Source organism: Amblyomma maculatum, chromosome 6, assembly GCF_055883805.1.
Source record: "Amblyomma maculatum isolate TAMU_Amacu chromosome 6, ASM5588380v1, whole genome shotgun sequence".
Taxonomy (NCBI): Eukaryota; Metazoa; Arthropoda; class Arachnida; order Ixodida; family Ixodidae; genus Amblyomma; species Amblyomma maculatum.
Window position 1 is genome coordinate 84,155,746 of NC_139349.1, and position 22,448 is coordinate 84,178,193.

Here is a 22,448-nt window from a genome sequence, read left to right on the forward strand (position 1 = left end):
TTTTCTTCCCATTAATTTTGTGCTTACATTTACTCTAAACGGCAAAATAACCTTCAGTTACTTTCTATTAAAAGCCTAACATGTCTCATTATAAGGAAAGCCGGCAGCGTTCATGTGCAAGAGGTGGTCATGAAAACATGCCATCAAGTGGCCGTACCACACAACTATGGCTGTTACGTACCCATCCGTGACCGAGGGCACAATCCTACAGAAGAACGGCTCATTGGGCGAGTTGGTGAACCCTGACGGACAGTAAAATACGTGCGCAAAAAGACATTATTTCCCCATATTGTAATAAAACTTGAGGCACAACGTTTCGAGTGCTGTAATACAATTTATCGTAACCCATACATGATACATTTTCTGGTCAGGTTGGAGGCCAGTTAGCGAAAGGGATTTGCATCGGCTACGTGCGTACTCCAACAGTATGCAATAAAACTGAGGTTCTGGCGATTATAGCTCCCTGAAGTCAGTGAAGAAAAGCATGTCAGTCAACTTCGATTACGCAGACACATACATCGAACAGAATGCCAGCAACAAGAACTTTAACGCAGGTACATATCGAAAAACTTCACCAGAAAACATTTCCCTCGCGGGACTATAATGATTTCTCATTCATTCACGTTAGCAGTCTGAAATGCCTCTGGTAAATGTTTTTCGCCTTTATTGACCACCATCAAAATATTAATTGGTTTGGTTTGAAGGTTTTAAATTTCCAATACTACTAAGACAATGAAGGAAACCATAGTGCGGGGTTTCGGAAGCTCTCGCCTGGGGGCTGATATGCTCTGACATCGCACAGTACAAGGGCGTCTTGCTTACCGCCAGATTGTGGATATTAGAACGACATTAATGCATTTCCTTTTACTATCGCGCGCGTTATATTTTACTCTCAGAGCTTTGCGCTTAGGGCATGTAACGCCTTTGAAATAACAATCACAATGAGAACATAGTGATTTCGGATAAGCACAGTATTCATGCAGATTATTGTATTCGTATATCCGCCTCTTAACATCCACGACTACCTATTGGCTCAGACACCCGTTCACAAGTCTATAGGCACTTCAGGTTTAGAAATGCCATAGGTTTGCATTAAGCTTCAATTTTGACTGCTTCCGTCACATTTAACGCATACTACGTTAGTTCCTTTTTTTTTTTTTTATTAGATCAGCTTTAAACTTAAAAGGCATCAGTGCTGATGTTTAGAACCATACGCGTTGCTTCTCTGTCAAAGAAATCGCAGTTACATCAGTGCAAAAAGGAAAAAAATAACTTCCACATATAAGCTGAAGCTTGGCTTGCGTGAAGTAATATCTATTTTGAAGACGGCAAGCCGATGAAGAGAGATTATGACGCATGATGGTGAAGCGCAATCGCGCTCTCCTTCCTGCGGCAGTTCCCGCTTCTTCGTCGTCCTCATAGATGTCAATATGGTCGCGTTCGTTTTGCTGAATATCGTCTAGGAAGTGATTAGGAGGCGAAAACTTCACGAAGGCTCTCTTAAGACGTCACATGCTGTCGCGGAAAAATTGTTGGCCCAGGTGTAGTTCCCTGGCTGAAGCCACATAAAGTCGGGGTGCTCGGATGAGAACCGTGGCCATTCCTTGCCGTTAGGAAGGACCGGTTTCCTATGAAGACAAGATACAATAATAAACGCTTATTAGAGCACAGATATTAGGCTGGCGCCTGTTTGATCGTCAATCCACGTCGTCTGGTCTAGTATGCGTTTTATTCGGCAAACCGGTTTTTTTTCTGCTAATTCCAGTACTTTCGTGATAAATGCTCTCGGTTACCACCATGGTGGGGAACTATGATGAAAAACCCTAACCTCCCATTTTTTGAGATTGTACGCGCTATTTTTCTCTTTTACTGTGCGCTGCATACTAGCTCGACAAATGACGCCTTACAGCAGTCTATGACTCAGCTTCTAGTGCTTCAGCCGGCGTTTTATTTTGTATTGAAACAGTTGTGTTTTTCAAAACACATGTCCAGCAACGTACGGGTGCTTGAAAAATATAATTATGCGCTCTTATTAATTAATTATGATCGCTACCTTTTCACCTGTACATTTTCCTATTGTCATCTAATTCTTCAAAATGCTGCAAAAACAAATTTTCTTATCGCTTTTCGAAATGAACAAAGAAATTAGTGTCCACTTTCATTTATGTTTCTCGAATATGCAATGGTGATTTGTGCCAAATATGTAGAGGATATGGTGATAGGAACACGACCCAGTCATGTCGCAAAGCGACAAATGTTCGCTGATGGTCCAGGTACGTTTTTCGTACAGTGGCCGCATATTGAGAAGGAAGTGGTTTCATGCGTGCTATACACGCGTGGATGCTGTAGTGATTTCGTTCCCTGTTTTCATGACTGTGCAAGACAGCGATGCTGTTTAAATGCCTAGTGTTTCAGGAACATTGGCACCGTTCTCTAGGAGAAACATTAGCAGCAGCAGCACGGCGAATTTGTAGCCAAAATTTTCAGCCACTTTGTGCTTTTGTTCTTCTTTTCGCTCTCAGTTCGCGAGCATGCATAGGTTTTTTTTTTTCTTTTTTTTTTGCAGTTCCTCTGGATGTCGCCTCGCGACAGTCTCAATAAAAAAATATAGTTGCATCAACACATCTCGAACAGAACTCTGTGGTGGCAAACTAGGTCGTCGTGTTTGTCGTCCTTGCCATCGTTGTAGCATAACTAGGTCAATTCTCCTGCAGGTAAAACGCCTCTCACGTGCAGATTTTTAAAAAGTCCTACATTCGCCAGCTGTTGCCGCGCGTTGCTTGCTTAATCATATATACAGTATTACTTCACGCTCGCTTTAAGGTTTTTGATCAATATCAGCAGCTATTTGAATCCTATCTCATCATTGAGATTCATTTTCTGGCATTTCTTAGTAAAGTTATTTGTTTCCTTATATGCTAGAGTAGAGGTATAGCCTTCCTGTAGGTGTCGACAACTTCTTGTACTTGTCTACTGAGTGAATACTTCAAAAAGTTACCCAACGCTGCCTCTCCAAGGTCATCTCCACCTGTTAAAGCCAAATATCTGCATTTAAGCGAGATCCACAGCGGCTGCATTTTTCTCTTTTACTACAGCTTGGTGACTCTTTTCTTTCCGACTGCCTTTTCATATTTTATTTTTTTTTCTAATTTGCTTCAAGAGTTGCGACTGCTATTCTTTGGCTTGTCTGATACCTCTTCTTTCGGCATCGTGACCTGATGGGCTAAAACTGCAAAGGCTTCTTTGATAATTGGATTCTCTATACGGGTATTTTTATGACCACTTCCTGCCATTACGTCTGCGGAAGAAGGCAGTCATGGCGTGCTCAGCGCGGGTTCTACCCCACAAGCATTATTCTACTCAGCGCTCGTGTTGTAGCCGACCAGTGGCGCAGACCTAGTGTGGTGGCATTTGTCAGCGAAGAAAAAAAAGCACATCCATAGGTACCATTTGCCTTATTTAAACGCATGAAACAAGACTATAGCATCGTGCAAGCAGTGATCCAAGAGACACTATTGACACTGTGAAGCGGACCTGAACAGATGTATTGTCGCGCTGAAATGAAAAAAAAAAAAAAGTTTTACTTTTAGTGAAAATAGAGTTATATTCGCCACTAGAGTCGAATGAATTAAACATAAGGTCGCCATGATTGAGTCATTTTACCATCAAATCGTGATGAACTAGAAACAAATCGGATGCGGATTTCGGATGCTAGCTGCAACCTCATTCCCTTGTTAACAGTGATCACGGGGTTCTTTTCGGCATTGACGTCACGAATTTACATAGAACGGCGAAAGAAAATAGGCTGTTACATTCTTAATTACGATATCCTAAGTGATAAATACGTACTTTTATAGGGAACAACAAACGTCAACACAGCCGGACAGAGACATATGATTACAGTGGTTTCTGATATGTCATCCGCTCCCGCTGTAGAGTCCACTGGACGTAAGCTTTGTGAACAGACCTTTTTTTTTTTTTTTTCTTCTGCACCAGTCGGCATCAGGCGCATAATCTATCGGGACAAAGTGTGCAATCAACGCATAAAAATGTATGTAAACCTCGCAACAGAAGAAGTTTAGTATTTTGTGCGACACTTGCTGATGTCGGGGAAAAAAAAAAAATACGATACTGTTCGCCCTCAAAGGAATAACTTTCAATTTTTATACAAATATGTTGTCTCTGCGCTGTATATCAAAAATACCCACTAATTTTTACCTATGTCAGAAATTGTACGCGGTTTTTCATAATGTTTTCTTAAGGCAGGTGCGCAAGTAGAAAAGCTGCGCACGTACCCAGTTCGGGTGAACTCCGCCAGGTTCTTCATGACGTACGCGCTGAATTCTCTGTCTTCGTCGGTGTAATTAGCCGGATCCGTGAAAGGAATGCCAAACACGAACGGCAACTCCTGCATATGCGTAACGCCGAACCATTTTGGTTGTTTTGATCTTTCAGATCGGTGCGCGAACACCATGGCGTAAATGTTTATGCCCCTATTTGAGTATTTCTCAGCAAACCTTCTGGTCGGGCAATAGAACAAATAGTTTCCTGAGAACTCTGCCGCCCTTTCTCTCAATGCAGTCACGTCATCGAGGGGCACGTCCTTCATATAGTCAATGGCGAGGGGTATGGCACTGTCCTTCAATATGGCACGAAAAACATCTTCTATTGAAGATCTGAAATCATCCACATCAAAAGAGCTCAAGTCGTCTTGTAAATGTTTATCGCCGGGCTGAAAGAGGAAAATTAACGGTCCCTCTTTGGCTGTTACACTGAGCATTGCTTCAAATTTGTTAAAGTAACCTTCTTCACTGGCAAACGACGGGAGGCAGGGTATGAACTCGGTCTCGAACGTTGGTCTAAACGTTAGCGCTTTTGCAGTGCAAAGCGTTTGTGCTGGTCGAGACCGAAGACAGTCCAGCGCTTGCGCGGGATTTGTTACAAGGTCCTCAGCAGCGCAGCCGACGGCTGTTGCAATGGCACTGGTCTTGGCGACGGTCTCGGGTACTGAGTTCACACAGGAGTCGCTGCTCATTGTTCCGCTCATTAGAAAAACGCGACGAAAAAGTCCCCGGCTGTGAGGTGACAATATGTGAGCGTGAGCCATCATGGCGCCGGCGCTCTCGCCGAATATGGTTACCATGCCAGGGTCTCCCCCGAAGGCTCGTATATTTCTCTGAACCCATTGCAAGGCGAGCAGTTGATCCCACAGGGCTAAGTTAGCAGGTGTCGCAGTATGAGTAGCGTACAAAAATCCGATCGCCGACAGGCGGTAGTTACAGGAAACGACTACAACGTCATTAAGTGCCGCAAGTGCTGAACCGTCGTATCGGGCCTCGTACGCCGAACCTGCTTTGAAGGCTCCGCCATGAAACCAGACCAGAACCGGGAGTTCCGACCATTCCGATGCCAGTGGGGTCCAGACGTTGATGTAGAGGCAGTCCTCTGACAGATTTCCAGGTATATCGACTAGTCTTGGAAAGCGGGGCTGCATGCACGAGGCTTTAGCTCTGGTCGCGTCGTACACTCCATCCCATTTTGAGGGAGGCTGAGGTTTTTGGAACCGCAACTTTCCCACGGGTGGCATCGCGTACGGGATTCCCATGAATACCTGGATATCTTTCTCAAGTATCCTTTGAGACTTTCCGCGCAAGCAACCCTCGGTCGCAGTGATGATAACACTACTTGCGGCGTAAGAAAAGGAAAGAGCAAACGCCACCAGAGACAGTATCATGGCGCCGGTGCTTCGGCTGTTGTCACAGCGCATCCTGCGAGCGAAAAAAATTGAGCATTTCTTCATTAATACAAAACTAAAGCACACAAATGGATGAATTAAGTTTTTGAAATTAAATTTCTTTTTTTTTTTTTTGCAACCGTTCAGGATAAACATAAGCGACCGACTGTGCACTTGTCCCGGCAATGACTACGCTAACAGCTGCTAACAGTAGCGAAAAGCGGGATGATTCATTTTTGCTCACTCTACAATACAGCGAGGAGAAAAGGCGAGGGCCACTTCTGTATTGTTTTTATTTTTGTTATGTGATGGGGTGCTGTTAATGTTTAGATAAATTAAGTAAACAATGCATTTCAAAGAAAGAAAGAGAGGGGAAAATTTAGTAAAGCAGAAAAAAAAATGTTCAAAACATATAATCATGTTATTCTATGCCCCCCCCCCCCCCCCCCATATCACGCTTATATCCTATAAATGTTATAAATCCACAAAAGCTTTTTCCGAGCCTATTCCAGTAACAATAATGTACACATGGCGAATAAAGATGCAACAGATGTATCAATGCCACTAATCTAAAAAAGACAAAGGTTCTAAACCACGAGAGAGAGAGAGAGAGACAACTTTATTTGCCCCAGATGTTGTGAATTAGGGCAGATGGGTCCTGTGTGGCCCTCAGGTGGGGGCGACATCCTGGACCCACGAAATGAGTGAAAGTTGTGTGTTCCTGTCTGGCTTGGTAAGGAGTTGGTGCCAGCTTTCCGCAGAGGGAGCTGGCAGGACCACGAGGCAGCACCTCGCGGGCTCGATTCAGTTTAACGTAATGCTGCTGTAAATAAGAACTCATTATCGAGGGGAATTTTCAGTTACCATGCACTGGCATACCCCACATCGACGGAGGGTCTTGTGCAGAGCATACTCAGACGCCGAAATAGCTAAAAGGTAAAGCATTTAGCAGGTACCACAAACATCGTTTCAAAATTTTGCACCACGCATTTACTTGCATATCAACGCCTTTTGCAGAGTGCGCGTTAATAGGTTAACAGTGAAAATATGTGGAGAATAGGCTCGTGTGCGGCATGATGAGAAATATTAGGTAACATGCTGAACTGACAACGTTCGCCAAGCATGTACCGGTCGCTCTCTTTTTAACTGCTTAGACAGTCATTTTAAGCCCAGATAAAGATATGTGCCTGTGGTCTGGGGAGGTGGATTATACGCCAAAGCGGACATTGTGTATGTGAAAGAGCTGGGTGACTAAACGATGAATGAAGTTATATAATCGATTTTCTTACTTTTATTTTACGGGACAATACTAAATAAAGGTATTGAAGGCTGTCAAGGTAAAATCTCACACAAGTTTCTAAATTTTCTTAACCGGTGTTGCTGTTCGAAATACATAACTTCAAAATTACGCTTTTTAGCTCGTAAAGTTTGCATTCCGCCATGCAGATTTTTACAGCACCGTTTCCAATACAGCAAACATGAAAAGCCGATTTATTGTTCTATGCTGTAAACGCGATTACCGTGACAATACTATGCCCAGCGACACCATTTTAAAAATGGTCACTGCGGAACTTTACGAGCTAAAAGTGCACATTTTTGACATTAAATATTTCAATACGTTCAATTTCACAATATAATTTATGGCCATAAAATCAAAAGTAAAAATATAATATTAATTAGTTCACGGGAAGAGAAAAGTGTAGTATCTGTCACACTTGTTTCTGTGGACACCTGAATCACGCCCTAAAGGAAGGGAGGAAAGTGGAGGTGAAAGTGGAGAGAAAGAGTAGCTGTAGTGGAGGGCTACGGAGTAATTTTGACCACCTGGGGATCTTTTATGTGCGCTGACATCACACAGCACACAAGTAAAAAGATAATTAGTTAATTTTAGTTCATTGATCGTTTTATCAGTAAGCTATGTCACGTGCAAATGCCTTTCAGAGCTCGCGTGGAATTCGCCCTGCTGTACAAGACGCCTGTTCAGACTACAGTGATGTACCTCTTGCAGGGTTTAAGATAACTATCTGTGTACAGTTAAGTACGGGGCTGGGCCGGCAGGTCAACGCCGCTTGCGGCGGGGGCTAGCCAGCCACCAAATGTTTATCTGTTGTAGGCCGTCATTGCACCCACCACTGCTTAGGTGGTGAACGACGGCTTAGGTGGTGAATGACGTCAGTGTCAGCGAAGCGAACACCGATCGTCCAGGCACCGAATAGTAAAGAGAACACACCATGCCTTCCCCGCACACACAAGAACATCGCGCCAGCGTGTTTTCAGCGCGTCCCAAGTAGCAGGTATTATGTCACTAACTGCGGCCACAGACAAGCACAACTCTCGGCGTATATCAGTGAAGCACTGTTCATCGCGTAGTACCGCTGCATCCATGCGCCATATCAGGAGGCTGCTTGCACGACCCGGGGCTGCTCGCAGAGTAACCGTGACCGGGAAGTGATCAATTAGTTTAAGGCCGGGTGGGAAAGGCAATACCTCACACTGTAGCAAGTCAGGTGCCATGGCGAAGGGGTTGTAAACTCGATCTATTCGGCTCGCGCACCCAGAAAGTGTAGGTGAAAGTAGAGAGAAAGAATAGCTGTAGTGGAGGGCTACGGAATAATTTTGACCACCTGGGGGTATTTTATGTGCGCTGACATCGCACAGCACACAAGTAAAACGATAATTAGTTAATTTTAGTTCATTGATCGTTTTATCAGTAAGCCATGTCAGGTGCAGACTCGTGTTGCCTCGAAATGGTCTCTGTGAAGAGTAACCCATGCGTCCTCTATGATTTAAATTTTTGTGATCAACCTGCGATGAGACACTCATGTCGAAGGCCTCCGAGTAGTCTAAAAAAACTATTGTAATAGGGCGTTTATTGACGCTCAGATAGAGAGCTGTGAGGAGAGGACCTTGCAACGGCGAGCCCAGCGTACTTCTTCTTTGTCTTCGTCGCACAACGCACTGGTGCATGTCGATGGCTGAAGTGCTATCACAGTACATTTTCCCCCCGGGTAAAAAAAGGAGCCATCCTGGCGACTTATCGCGCGGAAAGCACAGCGGGGTCATAGAATGGCTTCAATCGGTTCACGTGAACTGTTTCACGACCACGGCGACGCAAGTCCGCAGAGGGCGTGACGGGCTCAACTACGTAGTTGACTGCAGATGTTGGCTGGAGGACCCTACATGGCCCATGGTAGCGAGCAAGAAATTTCTTTGAAAGGCCAGGGGTTGTGGAGGGCACCCAGAGCCACACCAGAGAGTTCGGGAGATATGACGAAGCTTCGCCGATATCACGGAGGTATTTTTGTTGTCACTGATTTTCTGTTGTGAGAGAGCGGGCGAGCTGACGGCATTCTTCTGCGTACGTGACGGCATCGGATAGCGGGGAAGATTCGGAAATGTCAGGGCGATAGGGAAAAAGTGTCCATAGTACAGGGTGGCTCGCGCCCGTAAAGGAGAAAGAATGGAGAGAATCCAGTAGTGGTCTGTGCCGCGGTGTTATATGCGTAAGTTACAAACGGTAGAACTTGGTCCCAATTGGAATGGTCGCTGTTCACGTACATAGCCAGCATGTCACCGAGAGTGCGGTTGAAACGTTCTGTCAGTCCATTCGTCTGAGGGTGGTACGAGGTAGCGGTGCAGTGTATGATGCGGCATTCTTTCAGGAGAGCCTCAAGAGCGTCTGATAAGAAAACGCGTCCGCGGTCACTGAGCAGTTCGCGAGGGGCACCATGGCGAAGAACCAGGTTTTTCAGAATAAAGGCAGCCACGTCGCGTGCGGAAGCAGAGGGCAATGATGATGTCTCAGTGTAGCGGGTCAGATGATCCACTGCCACGATAATCCAGCGGTTGCCAGCTGAAGTTGTAGGAAGGGGACCGTATAGATCTATGCCGACACGATCAAACGGACGGGCAGGACAGGGCAACGGCTGCAAAGAAGCAGCAGACTTGAGAGGAGTTTTTCGGCGTTGGCAAGACTGGCAAGAGCGGACAAAATGGCGGACAAAGCGGTACATTCCACGCCAGAAGAAGCGTAGACGCAAGCGCGTGTAGGTTTTCAACACTCCGCCGTGGGCGCACTGGGGCTCAGTATGGAAAGCAGCACAAATTTCGGCGCGGAGATGACGGGGGATGACTAAAAGCCACTTCCTTCCGTCGTGAAGATAATTGCGGCGATAGAGCAGCCCGTCACGAATTGAAAAATGGGGAGCTTGGCGGGCAAGCGCCCTAGACAAACGACCTGGAGAGTGACTTGAAAGAAAGTCCAGAAGTGTACATATCCACGGGTCGCGCCGCTGTTCCATGGCCATGTCGATAGTGGCAAGCGAAGACAAATCGTAGGCGCAGATCTCATCAGACAACGAAGAGGGAGGCAGCGGTGAGCGCGAAAGAGCGTCCGCGTCAGTATGCTTGTGGCCTGAGCGATATATGACACGAATGTCATACTCTTGGAGGCGAAGAGCCCAGCGAGCAAGGCGGCCGGACGGGTCCTTGAGGGACGCCAGCCAGCACAGAGCGTGATGATCAGTGACCACATAAAATGGTCGGCCATAGACATATGGACGGAATTTGCCGATGGCCCAAATAATGGCCAAGCATTCTCTTTCCGTAACAGAATAATTGGACTCTGCCTTGGTCAAGGTGCGGCTTGCGTACGCCACCACATAGTCTCGGATACCAGGTTTGCGTTGGGTGAGAACGGCGCCTATCCCAATACCGCTAGCGTCAGTGTGAATCTCAGTTGGCGCATTCGGGTCGAAGTGGCGGAGGATGGGAGGCGAAACCAAGAGACGGCGTAAAGTGTTGAAGGCGTCATCACAAGCAGGTGTCCATGCGCAGAGGTCGGAGCTGCCGGAGAGGAGCTGGATGAGAGGAGCAATAATAGAGGCGAAATTTAGGATGAAGCGGCGAAAGTAGGAGCACACGCCGATGAAACTTCGTAGCTGCTTCAGTGATTTTGGGCGTGGGAATTCGGCAACTGCACGAAGTTTGGTGGGATCGGGAAGAATGCCATCCTTAGAAACGACATGACCTAGAATAGTTAGTCGGCGAGCAGCAAAGCGGCACTTCTTCAGATTCAGTTGGAGGCCGGCGGTAGCGAGACAAGTGAGAACGTCCTTCAGTCGGAGCAGGTGGGATTGAAAATTGGTAGAAAAGACTACGATATCATCGAGATAGCAAAGACAGGTTCGCCACTTGAATCCACGAAGCACAGTGTCCATGAGGCGTTCAAATGTGGCCGGGGCGTTGCAAAGCCCAAATGGCATGGCGTTGAATTCATATAATTCATCTGGTGTGATGAAGGCAGTTTTAGAGCCATCCATCGGCACCCGCCAGTAGCCAGATCGTAAATCCAACGAGGAGAGAAACCCGGCGCCCTGCCAGCAGTCCAGTGCGTCATCGATGCGTGGCAGAGGATAGACGTCCTTGCGCGTGATCTTGTTGAGCCGGCGGTAGTCGACACAAAACCGGAAGGAGCCATCTTTCTTAGGTACCAACACAACTGGAGACGCCCAGGGACTGAGATGGCCGAATGACACCACGACGGAGCATGTCGTCCACATGATCAGCAATTACTTGGCGCTCCGAAGCCGACACGCGATAGGGGCGCTGGCGGAGAGGTGCAGTTTTGCCGGTGTCGACGGTGTGCTCTACGACAGACGTGCGGCCCAAGTCAGTTTGAGGAAGGTCGAATGAAGAAGCGAAGTTCTGCAAGAGGGCGACAAGTTGATCACGTTGCGCAAGTGGAAGATCAGCATCAATAGCATGTTGGAAAACGTCGGAGGGCGTCGAAGCGGTCGCAACATCGCAAGAGCACAGACTAACGTCGAAGGAGGGGTTTGAGTCAGCAAGAGTGGTGATATGACCGGGATCAAGCTCTTCAAGGCGTCCAATGCATTCGCCACGGAGCAGGACTGCTGGGCAAGAAAATGGGTTCGAGGCGTAAAGTGCACTTTTGCCGTCTTGAATTTCGAGAACTGCGAACGGAAAAAGGAGGCAGGGATGACGGGAGGCGGCTTCGGAAGGTGTAAAAATCGCAGTCAAAGGAGTTACCCACTCACAAGACAGTGGTACGAGGGCAGCAGAGAACGGAGGAATGTCGGTGTCATGGGCGACGAGAAGTTTTGCAGTGCGAGGAGGGGTATCACAGAAGGGGGCATCACAGAGGGGGGCGAAGGCGATTTGCGCACGAGCACAGTCAATAACGGCTTGATGAGTCGATAGAAAATCGTATCCGAGGATGATATCATGCGAGCAGTTCGGCAGAACAATAAACTCGATGGGGTACAAGACGTCTTGAATGAGCACACGGGCTGTGCAAGATGCGGAGGGGTGAATGTGCTGTGATGAGGCGGTGCGGAGCGAAAAGTCGGAAACCGGAGTGGTCACTTTGCGAATTCGCCGGCAGAGCGCTTTACTGATGACGGAGACGGCTGCACCGGTATCAACGAGAGCGAGAACTGTGGCGCCTTCTACAGAAACGTTGATAACATTAGCGGGACGACACTGAGGACTTGAGGAATTCGAAACAAGCGCAGTTCTTGCCCCCGGAACTGTGACTGTTAGTTTCCCTCAACGGTGCTGGTAGAACGTCGCAGCATTGGAGAAAGCGATCGGCGCCGAGGAGAATGTGATCGACGAGTGGCATAGGTTTGGCGATCTTGTGAGACAAATTGAGAACCGGGCGGAATCATTTGCGAGCGTGAGTCGGTATCGTACGGGTAAAGTCGAATGTCAGGCTGTGAAGGTTGGAGGCGCTGGCGACAAAGGCGTGCAACATGGCCCGGCCGACAGCAGGCATAGCAAATCGGAAGGTTGTCCGTAGTATGCCAAGGTTTCATAGGATGTGGGCGGAACCTTGAGGGTGGGCCTTGGAACGAAGGCTCAGCATGCGGCGGTGAACGGTAGGCAGGGGCCTGCACCTAGGAGCCAGACGTGGGCGAAGGTGGCCTAGCCGTTACTTGGGCATACGTGAGAGGTGCCGTCACAGGCGGCACCACGGGGTTGGACGGCAAGAGATCAGCGACGTGTTCTTGCACGACACGGCGTATAGTAGGGGCCAAAGATGGAGCCAGTTCAGGAACGAGGCGGCCCGAGTCTTGAAAATGGGGAAGGAGTGAGATTTGACGTGCGACCTCTTCACGAATAAAATCTTTGATCTTTTGATTCAGCGGGCTCCCTTCAGAAGTTGGCGAACCACCCAGGGCTAATGCGGATACGCCTTCGTCGCACACACTGGAGCGGCGCCTAGAAGCGCGCCGCTTGCGGAGCTCGTCGTAGCTCTGGCAAAGCTTCACGAGTTCACTAACGCTGGTGGGATCTTTCGCTACCAGCATCTGGAAGGCGTCCTCAGAAATGCCCTCGAGGATGTAGCGGATTTTGTTCGCTTCCGGCATGGCCGGGTCGACTCGTTTGCAGAGATCAACGATGCCTTCTATGTAGCTGGTAAAGGTCTCATCAGCGCGCTGAACACGATCGTGTAAACGTTGTTCGGCACGAAGCTTACGCACTGCCGGGCGGCCGAACACTTCCGCGAAATTCTTTTTAAATGTCGACCAAAATGACAGGTCAGCCTCATGGTTGCGAAACCAGAGGTTCGCCACGTCCGTCAGATAGAATATGACGTTACTGAGCTTGTATGAGTCATCCCACTTGTTGTAGGTGCTTACTCTTTCATAGGATGACAGCCAGTCGTCGACATCTTGATCGGCCCTGCCACTGAAGAGGCAAGGGTCACGCTGGCGCACGACGCCAGAACACATGATCGTGGGTGGAACGGCCGGCAGCGTCGAAGTGGACTCGTCTTGCATGGCGGTCGTAGAGGGTAGTGTACGGCTTCGCAGTTCCAGTTTGGATGGGATCGTACCCGGCACCTCCGCCAATTGTAATAGGGCGTTTATTGACGCTCAGATAGAGAGCTGTGAGGAGAGGACCTTGCAACGGCGAGCCCAGCGTACCTCTTCTTTGTCTTCGTCGCACAACGCACTGGTTCATGTCGATGGCTGAAGTGCTGACTATCACAGTACACTATGTCAATTTGTCCTCCAATATTTAAAATTTCAGAGATTTCATGGGATGTTGGTTTTAAACTGTGTAGATTTGGAAAAACCTTTTCGCAAACAGGCTTTAGTTTTGGTCAACATTTCTTTTCCAAAACATTTAGAAGGTGTTAATGAGATAAGACAATAATTATTGATCTCTAATCTGGAGCCCTTCTTAAATGCAGGAAGAGCGCTTGAAAACTTTAGTCATTTGGTATATGATTCCAAATCTTTCGCCTCCTTAGACAGCTTACCGGTATGCTCTTTAACTATCCTACCGCCTACTTCTATAGAGCACCCAGTAATGATATCTGTGAAATTGTTTATTGCTTCTAGGGTAATGTCGCTATCCTCCCTTAGAGCTGAATATCTATTCTGTAGCGAGATTCTGAACTATTCTGCTTTCCCCCTCACCGCTAATTCGCTCATGGACTGCGTTCGTACTAATCTGTTGCATTCCTTCTTCAGATTTAGACTAATTCGTTTCCTCACCATCCTATGGTCCCTGCATCGCACTTTCCCGATTACCTCTACATCTTGCATAATGGCGGGGGTTGAACACAGTATGAAGTCAATTTCATTTTTAGTCTCCCCGTTAGAACTTTTCCATGTCCATTTCCGATTCTTCCGTTTGCTGAAAAAGGTATTCATGATTCTTAAGTTATTGCGCTCTGCAAACTCAACTAGTAACTCCCCCCTGCTATTCCTAGAATCAATGCCATAGTCACCTATTGCCTGGCCTCCTCTCTGCTTTTTCCCTACCTTGGCATTGAAGTCGCCCATTAGCACAGTATACTGCGTCTTTACTTTTCGCATTGCCGATTCTACATCTCCATAGAAGTTTTCAACTACCTGGTCATCATAACTACATGTAGGTGCATAGGCCTGTACAACCTTAAGTTTATATCTCAGGGGTCGAGTTGATGCAGCTAGCACAAAACCGGGTTAATTGGAGAAATATGGGAGAGGCTCACGCCCTGCAGTGGGTATAGTCAGGGTGATGACGATGATATGGTTCCAGACTATGAACCGCTCATATAGTAAAACTAAACTGGTACTGGAAATTCAGCGAACGTTCTAAGGAAATAATTTGAAATTTCATCCGAACTTTGTGTTTTCTTAGGATCAAGATACATAAGTAGGTTTATATAAGACCTTCCGTAGTTATGTTGAAAGTAAGTGCACTTGTGTTGGCTTGAGGTTGCATTGATGATATTCACGCTTTTAGAAAATATGCTTTGAATGTAGTGACTAATTTCTCTTTTTTTTTTAACCAGTGACAGTGCGGTCATGCAGAACTATTTTGTCAAGGATGGTTTGATTTGATTTGATTTGATCTGTAGGGTTCAGCTTCCCAAAGCGACTCAGGTTATGAGGGTTGGGATTCTTTTTTGTGGGAAAGAAACTGCCAGAACCTCTGAATTTTCTGTTACGAAACGACCTAGCGTTTCAGTAAAATAACGATGTCTCCTTTCGCGCAGTTTAGTGGCGACAGCTGACTTCAAATGCGCAAAAATGCCGAGTTGGCAGATTTATTTCTACGGTATCGCCTGAATTTACATTTTAGATGAATTATGTAACTCGGAATCCAAGAGTTCGTCCTGGCAACCTTCTTTCGACTGCTGGGAATGAAGTTTTGTATACAATAATGAAAAATGTACCTGACATTTCTGCAAAGTGGGTTAAAATCATTAGGGTGAAATGCGTACAACGAATATTCCGAGTAATGGATAATACTAATATGGTATGGTAAAGCGAACTGTTTATGGTGACTGTTTCACGGAGCTGGCTTTTGAAAAAAATATGCAAGGAGGCTACTCAAAGATACCAACTTACGGTCCTATATCCTTTCACGCATATAAAAAAAGCAATTTAGAATAGACCACCGTTGGTGACTAGACGCGTGGGTGAATGGAGTGTCTGGGTTAGTTAGAATGCAAGGAGAATATCAAACAGACCATCTGCACTTTTAACATCGATTGTTCCATTAGCCATTGTATCCCAGCTAACATGCGGAAGATGAAGTGTGCGGCAATTTTTAGGAAAAAAGTTTTTCTTAACTTGCAGTATCAGGAAGGTCAGAGTGCAGTCATGTTTCGCATATGATAACGATATGGATGCCGTAATATAATAGAATATGCTCGGCAGGTTATTGCGTTTTGCGTACAATTTGTACATTAAAGTAGATTACAGGAAGTGGCTTATTTTCATAGCTATCGGCGTCATCTTGATGGCACTTTTGTTGGTCATCATCGTCGCCGCGCATTCGTATTCGGCAGCATTTTTATTCGTCCCGATTTTATACTTCATCATCTATAACCAGTTTATCGTGCATTAACTTCGGTTTCATTCCAGGCATGTTTGTCTGTTTCTATGGACTCCCATATTTTTTCCCTCTTTTGATGCGTATCATATGAATACTTATATGAAACCGATAAGTCGGTATCTTTGAGTTTATGGCAGAAACAGCGGCAAGAAATATTATTTTTTTCCACCGCAAAAACAGTGCCCTACATAATTAGCCTTCTTCTCCGTGGGAATTAAATGATCTTTTCAACTTACTTTACCATAGCAGGCTTGCCGTTCTTTTTGCGACTCCACAGAAATGTGCTGCTTGTGGATTGGCTCTCGTGCTTTCGCACACTGCAAGATCCCTCTGATGACAGCGTTCTCGCGTAACCTCGCCGTGGTTGTTTAAAAACAGTACCCTACATAACTTGCCCGCTTCTGCATGGAAACTAAATGTTCTTCACAACTTACTTTAACGTAGCAAGCTTACCGTTCCTTTTGCTACGCCACAGCGACGTGCTGCTTGCGGGTTGGTTCTCGTGTTTTCGCACACTGCAATATCCCTTTGATGACAGCGTTCTCGCGTAACCTCGCCGTGGTTGTTTAAAAACAGTACCCTACATAACTCGCCCGCTTCTGCATGGGAATTAAACGTTCTTTACAACTTACTTTAACGTAGCAAGCTTACCGTTCCTTTTGCTACGCCACAGCGATGTGCTGCTTGCGGGTTGGCTCTCGTGTTTTCGCACACTGTAAGATCCCTCTGATGACAGCGTTCTCACGTAACCTCGCCGCGGTTGTTTAAAAACAGTACCCTACATAACTCGCCCGTTTCTGCATGGAAATTAAATGTTATTTACAACTTACTTTAACGTAAACGTAGCAAGCTTACCGTTCCTTTTGCTACGCCACAGCGATGTGCTGCTTGCGGGTTGGCTCTCGTGTTTTCGCACACTGCAAGATCCCTCTGATGACAGCGTTCTCGCGTAACCTCGCCGTGGTTGTTTAAAAACAGTACCCTACATAACTCGCCTGCTTTTCCGTGGAAATTAAATCTTCTTTTCAACTTATTTTAACATAGCAGGCTTACCGTTCCTTTTGCGACGCCAAAGCGATGTGCTGCTTGCGGGTTGGCTCTCGTGTTTTCGCACACTGTAAGATCCCTCTGATGACAGCGTTCTCGCATAAACTCGCTGTTGTTGTTTAAAAACAGTACCCTACATAACTCCCCCGCTTTTCCGTGGAAATTAAATCTTCTTTTCAACTTATTTTAACATAGCAGGCTTACCGTTCCTTTTGCGATGCCAAAGCGATGTGCTGCTTGCGGGTTGGCTCTCGTGTTTTCGCACACTGCAAGATCCCTCTGATGACAGCGTTCTCGCGTAACCTCACTGCTGTTTCTAATACAGATGCTATTCCAGTACAAAACAGTCGTGCAAGAGGGGAGTTGGTGGTGCATTACATTGCAGAGCCCCACCCGGCGAGGATAACTATCAAAGGAAAAATATAAGCGCAGGAGAGGCGACCTATATGAAGCACTGTGGTGGATACAGCAGCATTAAATAGACAGAGAGCTTATAAACTTCGCAGTCAACGCAATGAAACAGCTGCCAAGTCCTGTTGTTTGCCCTGCAACACTTTTTCCCACTTGTTCTTTTTGCTCTCGTCATTTCCCCCGCTTCCATCGTCCTTGTGAACTATAGCAGACACGTGCAGCTGGTCTCGGGAAAACCATAAACAGCGACACGAAGTTAGCCGGAAAATACATGTTGCGAAGAAGGTAGGTGTACAGGGTGTACAGGAATTTCATTTTCAATATAACGGCTTGTCCGTCGTAGTTTTCGGAGCAAAGTGGTGCTATTAATAGCTTTACGAATCCCTTTCTAATGCACAAAGGAGAACGAATACTGTAAGAATCACGTAAAATCTTTTGTGCGCTGTCTATTTGTCCGTGTTGTAAACTAATGCAAGGTGCATCAGATGCATGAGCTGCATTAGATGCAACTTAGTGCGTGATTCGTCAAAACAGCAATTCGGACTCATTAGTAGAAATTTACTTGTGTTGTAGAATTCATATAGGAGTGAAATTCTGAAGCGCGATTTCTTGTAGCTTTCTCCGCGAAATATCACAAGTGTGCATCCATAGGCCGATTAAATGATCGGTGCAACACAGGCAGGCACTCGACACGCAGCGCGAATATCTTGTCAGCTGACTTGGATATTAACCCTGTAGACTAAAGAAGATATCTATTAATCTACATATAATAAACATTCAGGGACAATATAGCATTCACATGCATCAACGTACAGCCCGTACTTAAGTAAAGAAAAATATGTGCAATTTATGCTTCGAATGCGGTAGGCAAGTATCTGATGGTCGACAAACACTCTCATGCGCGTGCTTATTTTTTAGCGTAACTTGCCAGGACAAGACTAAATATACGGTCGCATACACATGAGATCTGGCTTCAAATGTTTGTTTACAGATCTCGACGTACTAGAAGACTGTACGCGGGTTATGATGATGATGATGATGATGATAATAATGGTAGTGATGGTCGTGGTGGTGGTGATAAAAACGTTTTATTAAAAGGAAAGGGGAGGGATAACAGTGTCAGCACTAAAGTCGGACTTTAAAGCATAACCGTCCACATCTTGGTCAATACATGCGCTTTAAAACAAAAATAAATTACAAGGGTTCAAAGCTGCTGAACCAAATATTGAGCGAAAGTATTAGCTGCGGGTGAACGAGCGTTCTTCCTCAGCCCACATATCAAGCCCCTCTTAACCAACCCGTTTGAACGCGCCTTAGTGGCCTATAGGGGTAACGTGAATGCCAGGGTCCTAGCAGGCTGATTCACATAACCATCCCACGTGAAACGAGAGACCCAAGTTGGCAGCTCCTGCCAGCCCACGTGGGGTGTGACGTCACAGCGTCACGTGGGTAAGACGTGGCTACCGGCCGCGCTACGCTGAAGGCTCGAAACCTAGAGTAGTATTGCTTTCGCAATAAAAATAAAAAGGAGGATACTTCCGTGATCGGTCACTGCTTTTTCGCATCCCGAATACGAGGCTTTCAACACTAGCGCCTCTACCTAGTACTATATCCAAGTGAGGCGTATGCATATTGTACAAACAACTCAGCACTAACACAGTTTCCGTAATAGCTACCAGCATCTTAACCTATAAAATTGTGTTCCTCATTTGCACTGTCACTGCAGTCGAAATTATAATAAATGTCAGGGACAAACAAAAACTGCCACTGGCGCCAGTGTGTGAGTGCCAGCAAATGGGAACATAAATGTGAGCAGCCACATGTGAATAACGTCCAGCCACTGTGGGAATTGCAAAACACTGATAATGTTTTTACCTCTCTCCTGTGTCAAAGTACCTTGCATGGCTGTTTCTATGTAACTTAATTTGCCATGACATCTGTTGTGCAGATTAGCTGCAGTATTAAGTGTAACTTCCGTTCTTCAGTGCACGCAGTCTGCATCGCGAATCTTTTGGTTATTTTGATGTACCGGTTTTATTAATTTCGGAATGTGGTTGGATATAAATTCCTTCCCGGTGTCTTCATAAATGAGATAATTTTTCACTTTGTATGGTCATCAGTAAATGTCAGAGGAGAGACGCAAATTAAGTGGTTATCCACCAAGTGAGCTGCAAACTGCACTTGCGCGAATTATGATCCACAAGACGTCATACCCTTACAAGTGGAGCTAAACTGTCCCCTTAATTTTTCAATCGGCTTGAAGTTCACCGTTTGTAATTGGAACACAACTAACAAATGAAGAAACTTCGATGCCCTTTTCTAACGTACTAAATTTCTTCGTACCTCTTCCAGAAAGTTCCGAAGAGTAACGTAAACAGGTGCTATTTATTTCTTGACACATATTGCAGCTACTACAAAGGCTATTGCAGGTGTGGGGTTAAGAAACATACATACTAAATCGCTTAATGAGGGACTATCGTAGTTTCTTCACTTAGTCCCACATCTAAGATCAAGACTCCTTCAAAGACATCCTTTCCATCTGGAAATTCTATATCACCGACTTCGCCTGAACTCTGCACCTACAAACGGCTTGCGATACTCTTTCGGTAAAACGAGTAGTCCGGATTTTGATAACTGTGGTGCGATTGAAACTGTTCAACATTCCATGCTTGAGTGTCCTCCTTACGCTCACGAGCGTGTTTCTGTACACATTGCACGGAGGAGTTCTCCCAAGTGGTTCTAAGACTGGACAGAATTTTAGGTTCTTTAGCCTGCCCTAAGAAACATAGACATACTAAGAACTTTCTGGCTGCGTATTTAAATGTCATTGGGCATCATAAACCATAATTTCACCTTGAATATCACCGTCCAGCACTTTTCATGTTGTGAAATTTGTACACTTTCATGTCACTCTCATGCATTTTTCGCGCTATGCACTTTGCAAGTCCATTTGTCACACTATGCATCTCATCCTTTCATGATTTAACTTTACTCGATGGTGCAGCTTAGCGCGCATTTGATGGCTGCTTTCTATATCTCCCTACTTATATTCCTTTTTTTTTTATTTTACACACCTCCTCATTCCGTCTTTCTCTCCCCAGTTGTCTTTCCTATGCAGAGTAGCATGTCATGGAATTCTAACCTCCAGCTAAATTCTCTGCTTTTCATTAAAGGGCTCTCTCCCCTCTCTCTCTCTTTATGGCAGTCATCGAAGAATATTTAGATTCCGCTTCATGCACTATATGTTATCCAAATCCCCAAGGTGTTAAAATGAGCCTATTAGCTACAAGTAGTACCTCTGAAATCGCAGATTTCCTTATGAGTGACGGTATTCCTTATCATGATGCTACAGGACAATTTCTTACCGATCAAAGCCACCACATTTCGTTAAATGTTCGCAACATCTTCCGCTGAAACAAACCGTCCATAACCTGCCATTCCTAAGGCGAACGACCTTACTAAACGCGTCAAATGAGCACTTATACCTATTGACGGTATGCGCAGCCTTTATAAAAATTAAATAAAGAAACGAACAAATTTTTCATCCGCTAACCGCTGTGGGGCTCTTGTGGAATATAAATGGAAGTCGTAAATTTGATGAGGTGATGACGACAGCTTCTGGGACATTTTAAACAGTGGCGATTCACATTGGCCGACACAGAATGACTCCCTACACAAGCCATTTGGGAGGTAGTATTTATACAAAGTATCTATGCCACAAAACATCGGAGATGCAGGGACTTTCAATCGCGCATACCTCTCCGCTTCACAGGTAGTAACTGTCAGAAGTCAGTTTACGGACGGCAGTATCGAGAAGTTCACAGCTCTTTTGTGTCGCGCGTCCTTCAGTTCCCATCAAACAATGATGTTGGGCTAGTTGGCTCATATAACTGAAAATCGTGCCCAGATCAGGCAAACGAAAGAGACATGGCACGAGGCGCTTCTGTTCTCTGCGCAGTATTCACACTTATGTTCCACTCCTCATGCATTGCCTTTTCCGCGTGCTTCGTCAGATGCCCTATGGGACCCAAAAAGCTGTTCCGCAATACTCCTCGCGAAGAACGCTGCTCAATATGTTTATCTCAAGAGGTAGCATACAACACACTCGCTACACATCAGCAGCGGAAGGGCACTGCTGCAGCCAGAGTAGTGTCTCACAATAATGAGAGTGATCCACGAAGGCGAAGAGCGGTTACCGGGCTGGGTTCCACTTGCTCCGAGATATTGGACTGCGCCTGTGTTTATAGTAAATAAACATTCACGGAAGATTATTTGCACTAACGGGATTTTCCATGTGATATCACAGCGAAACAAGCAGCTGGCCCACCACAATGTGGTGAAGTGGACCATCACAGCGAAGTGATATGAAATAAGCTCCCAAGAAGTTGTAATTTAACAAAAAAGTAAACGGCTAAATAACTTTGTGGCTCAAGAGGTTTAATTGGCGGGCTGTGCCTATAGGCGAGGAAACGATGCCGAAGGCAACGCGCTGCCTCGAGCGCACCAGCACGGGCTACAGCAGAAACCAAACGGCTTTCTAAAATAGCCAGAAAAGCAGTGTTACTTACCGCAAATGCTGTGTGTACCCAAAACGCGCTAATTGCAGATTTATAAGTGATCACGGTGTCAAAGCTATTTGAAGTACTCCAAAGTAAGAACTAAATCTCCTAGAACGGCTCGGACCACATCCACTAGAGGTTACACGTCAGACAGCAAGTGTCCCTCAGCGTAAATGGTTCTTATCTAATCGTAGCAGAGAGGGCATGTATAAGAACAGGCAGATGGTGCGAGCGGAGCTGAGGACGACGGCCATAGAGCCGGCTGATGATAACGACCCCGGAAATTCCCATGGCACGGTTGTAGTTAAAATGGGAACACAATGAACAGCTTG

The 22,448-nt window shown here is 46.0% G+C and overlaps 1 protein-coding gene across 1 annotated transcript; it reads right to left on the bottom strand.

Annotated features, from left to right (window-relative positions):
* Positions 1 to 329: 329 nt before the first annotated feature.
* LOC146186163 (cholinesterase-like) lies at positions 330 to 22,312 on the bottom strand. Its single transcript, XM_084605634.1, has 3 exons — positions 22,126 to 22,312; positions 4,296 to 5,768; positions 330 to 1,628 (listed from the first exon to the last, which is right to left on the bottom strand). Exons 2-3 carry the CDS (start codon positions 5,765 to 5,767, stop codon positions 1,487 to 1,489), a joined length of 1,614 nt encoding a protein of 537 aa, XP_084461760.1. The 5' UTR covers position 5,768; positions 22,126 to 22,312; the 3' UTR covers positions 330 to 1,486.
* Between the last annotated feature and the right edge of the window lie 136 nt (positions 22,313 to 22,448).

What these genes read in the sequence shown, in the direction of transcription:
- LOC146186163 (XM_084605634.1), bottom strand. Translation starts at nt 5,767, where the DNA reads ATGCGCTGTGACAACAGCCGAAGCACCGGCGCCATGATACTGTCTCTG. An exon ending in GCGGAGTTCACCCGAACTGG is followed by an intron (nt 1,629 to 4,295) that starts GTACGTGCGCAG and finishes TTGTCTTCATAG; the next exon opens with GAAACCGGTCCTTCCTAACG.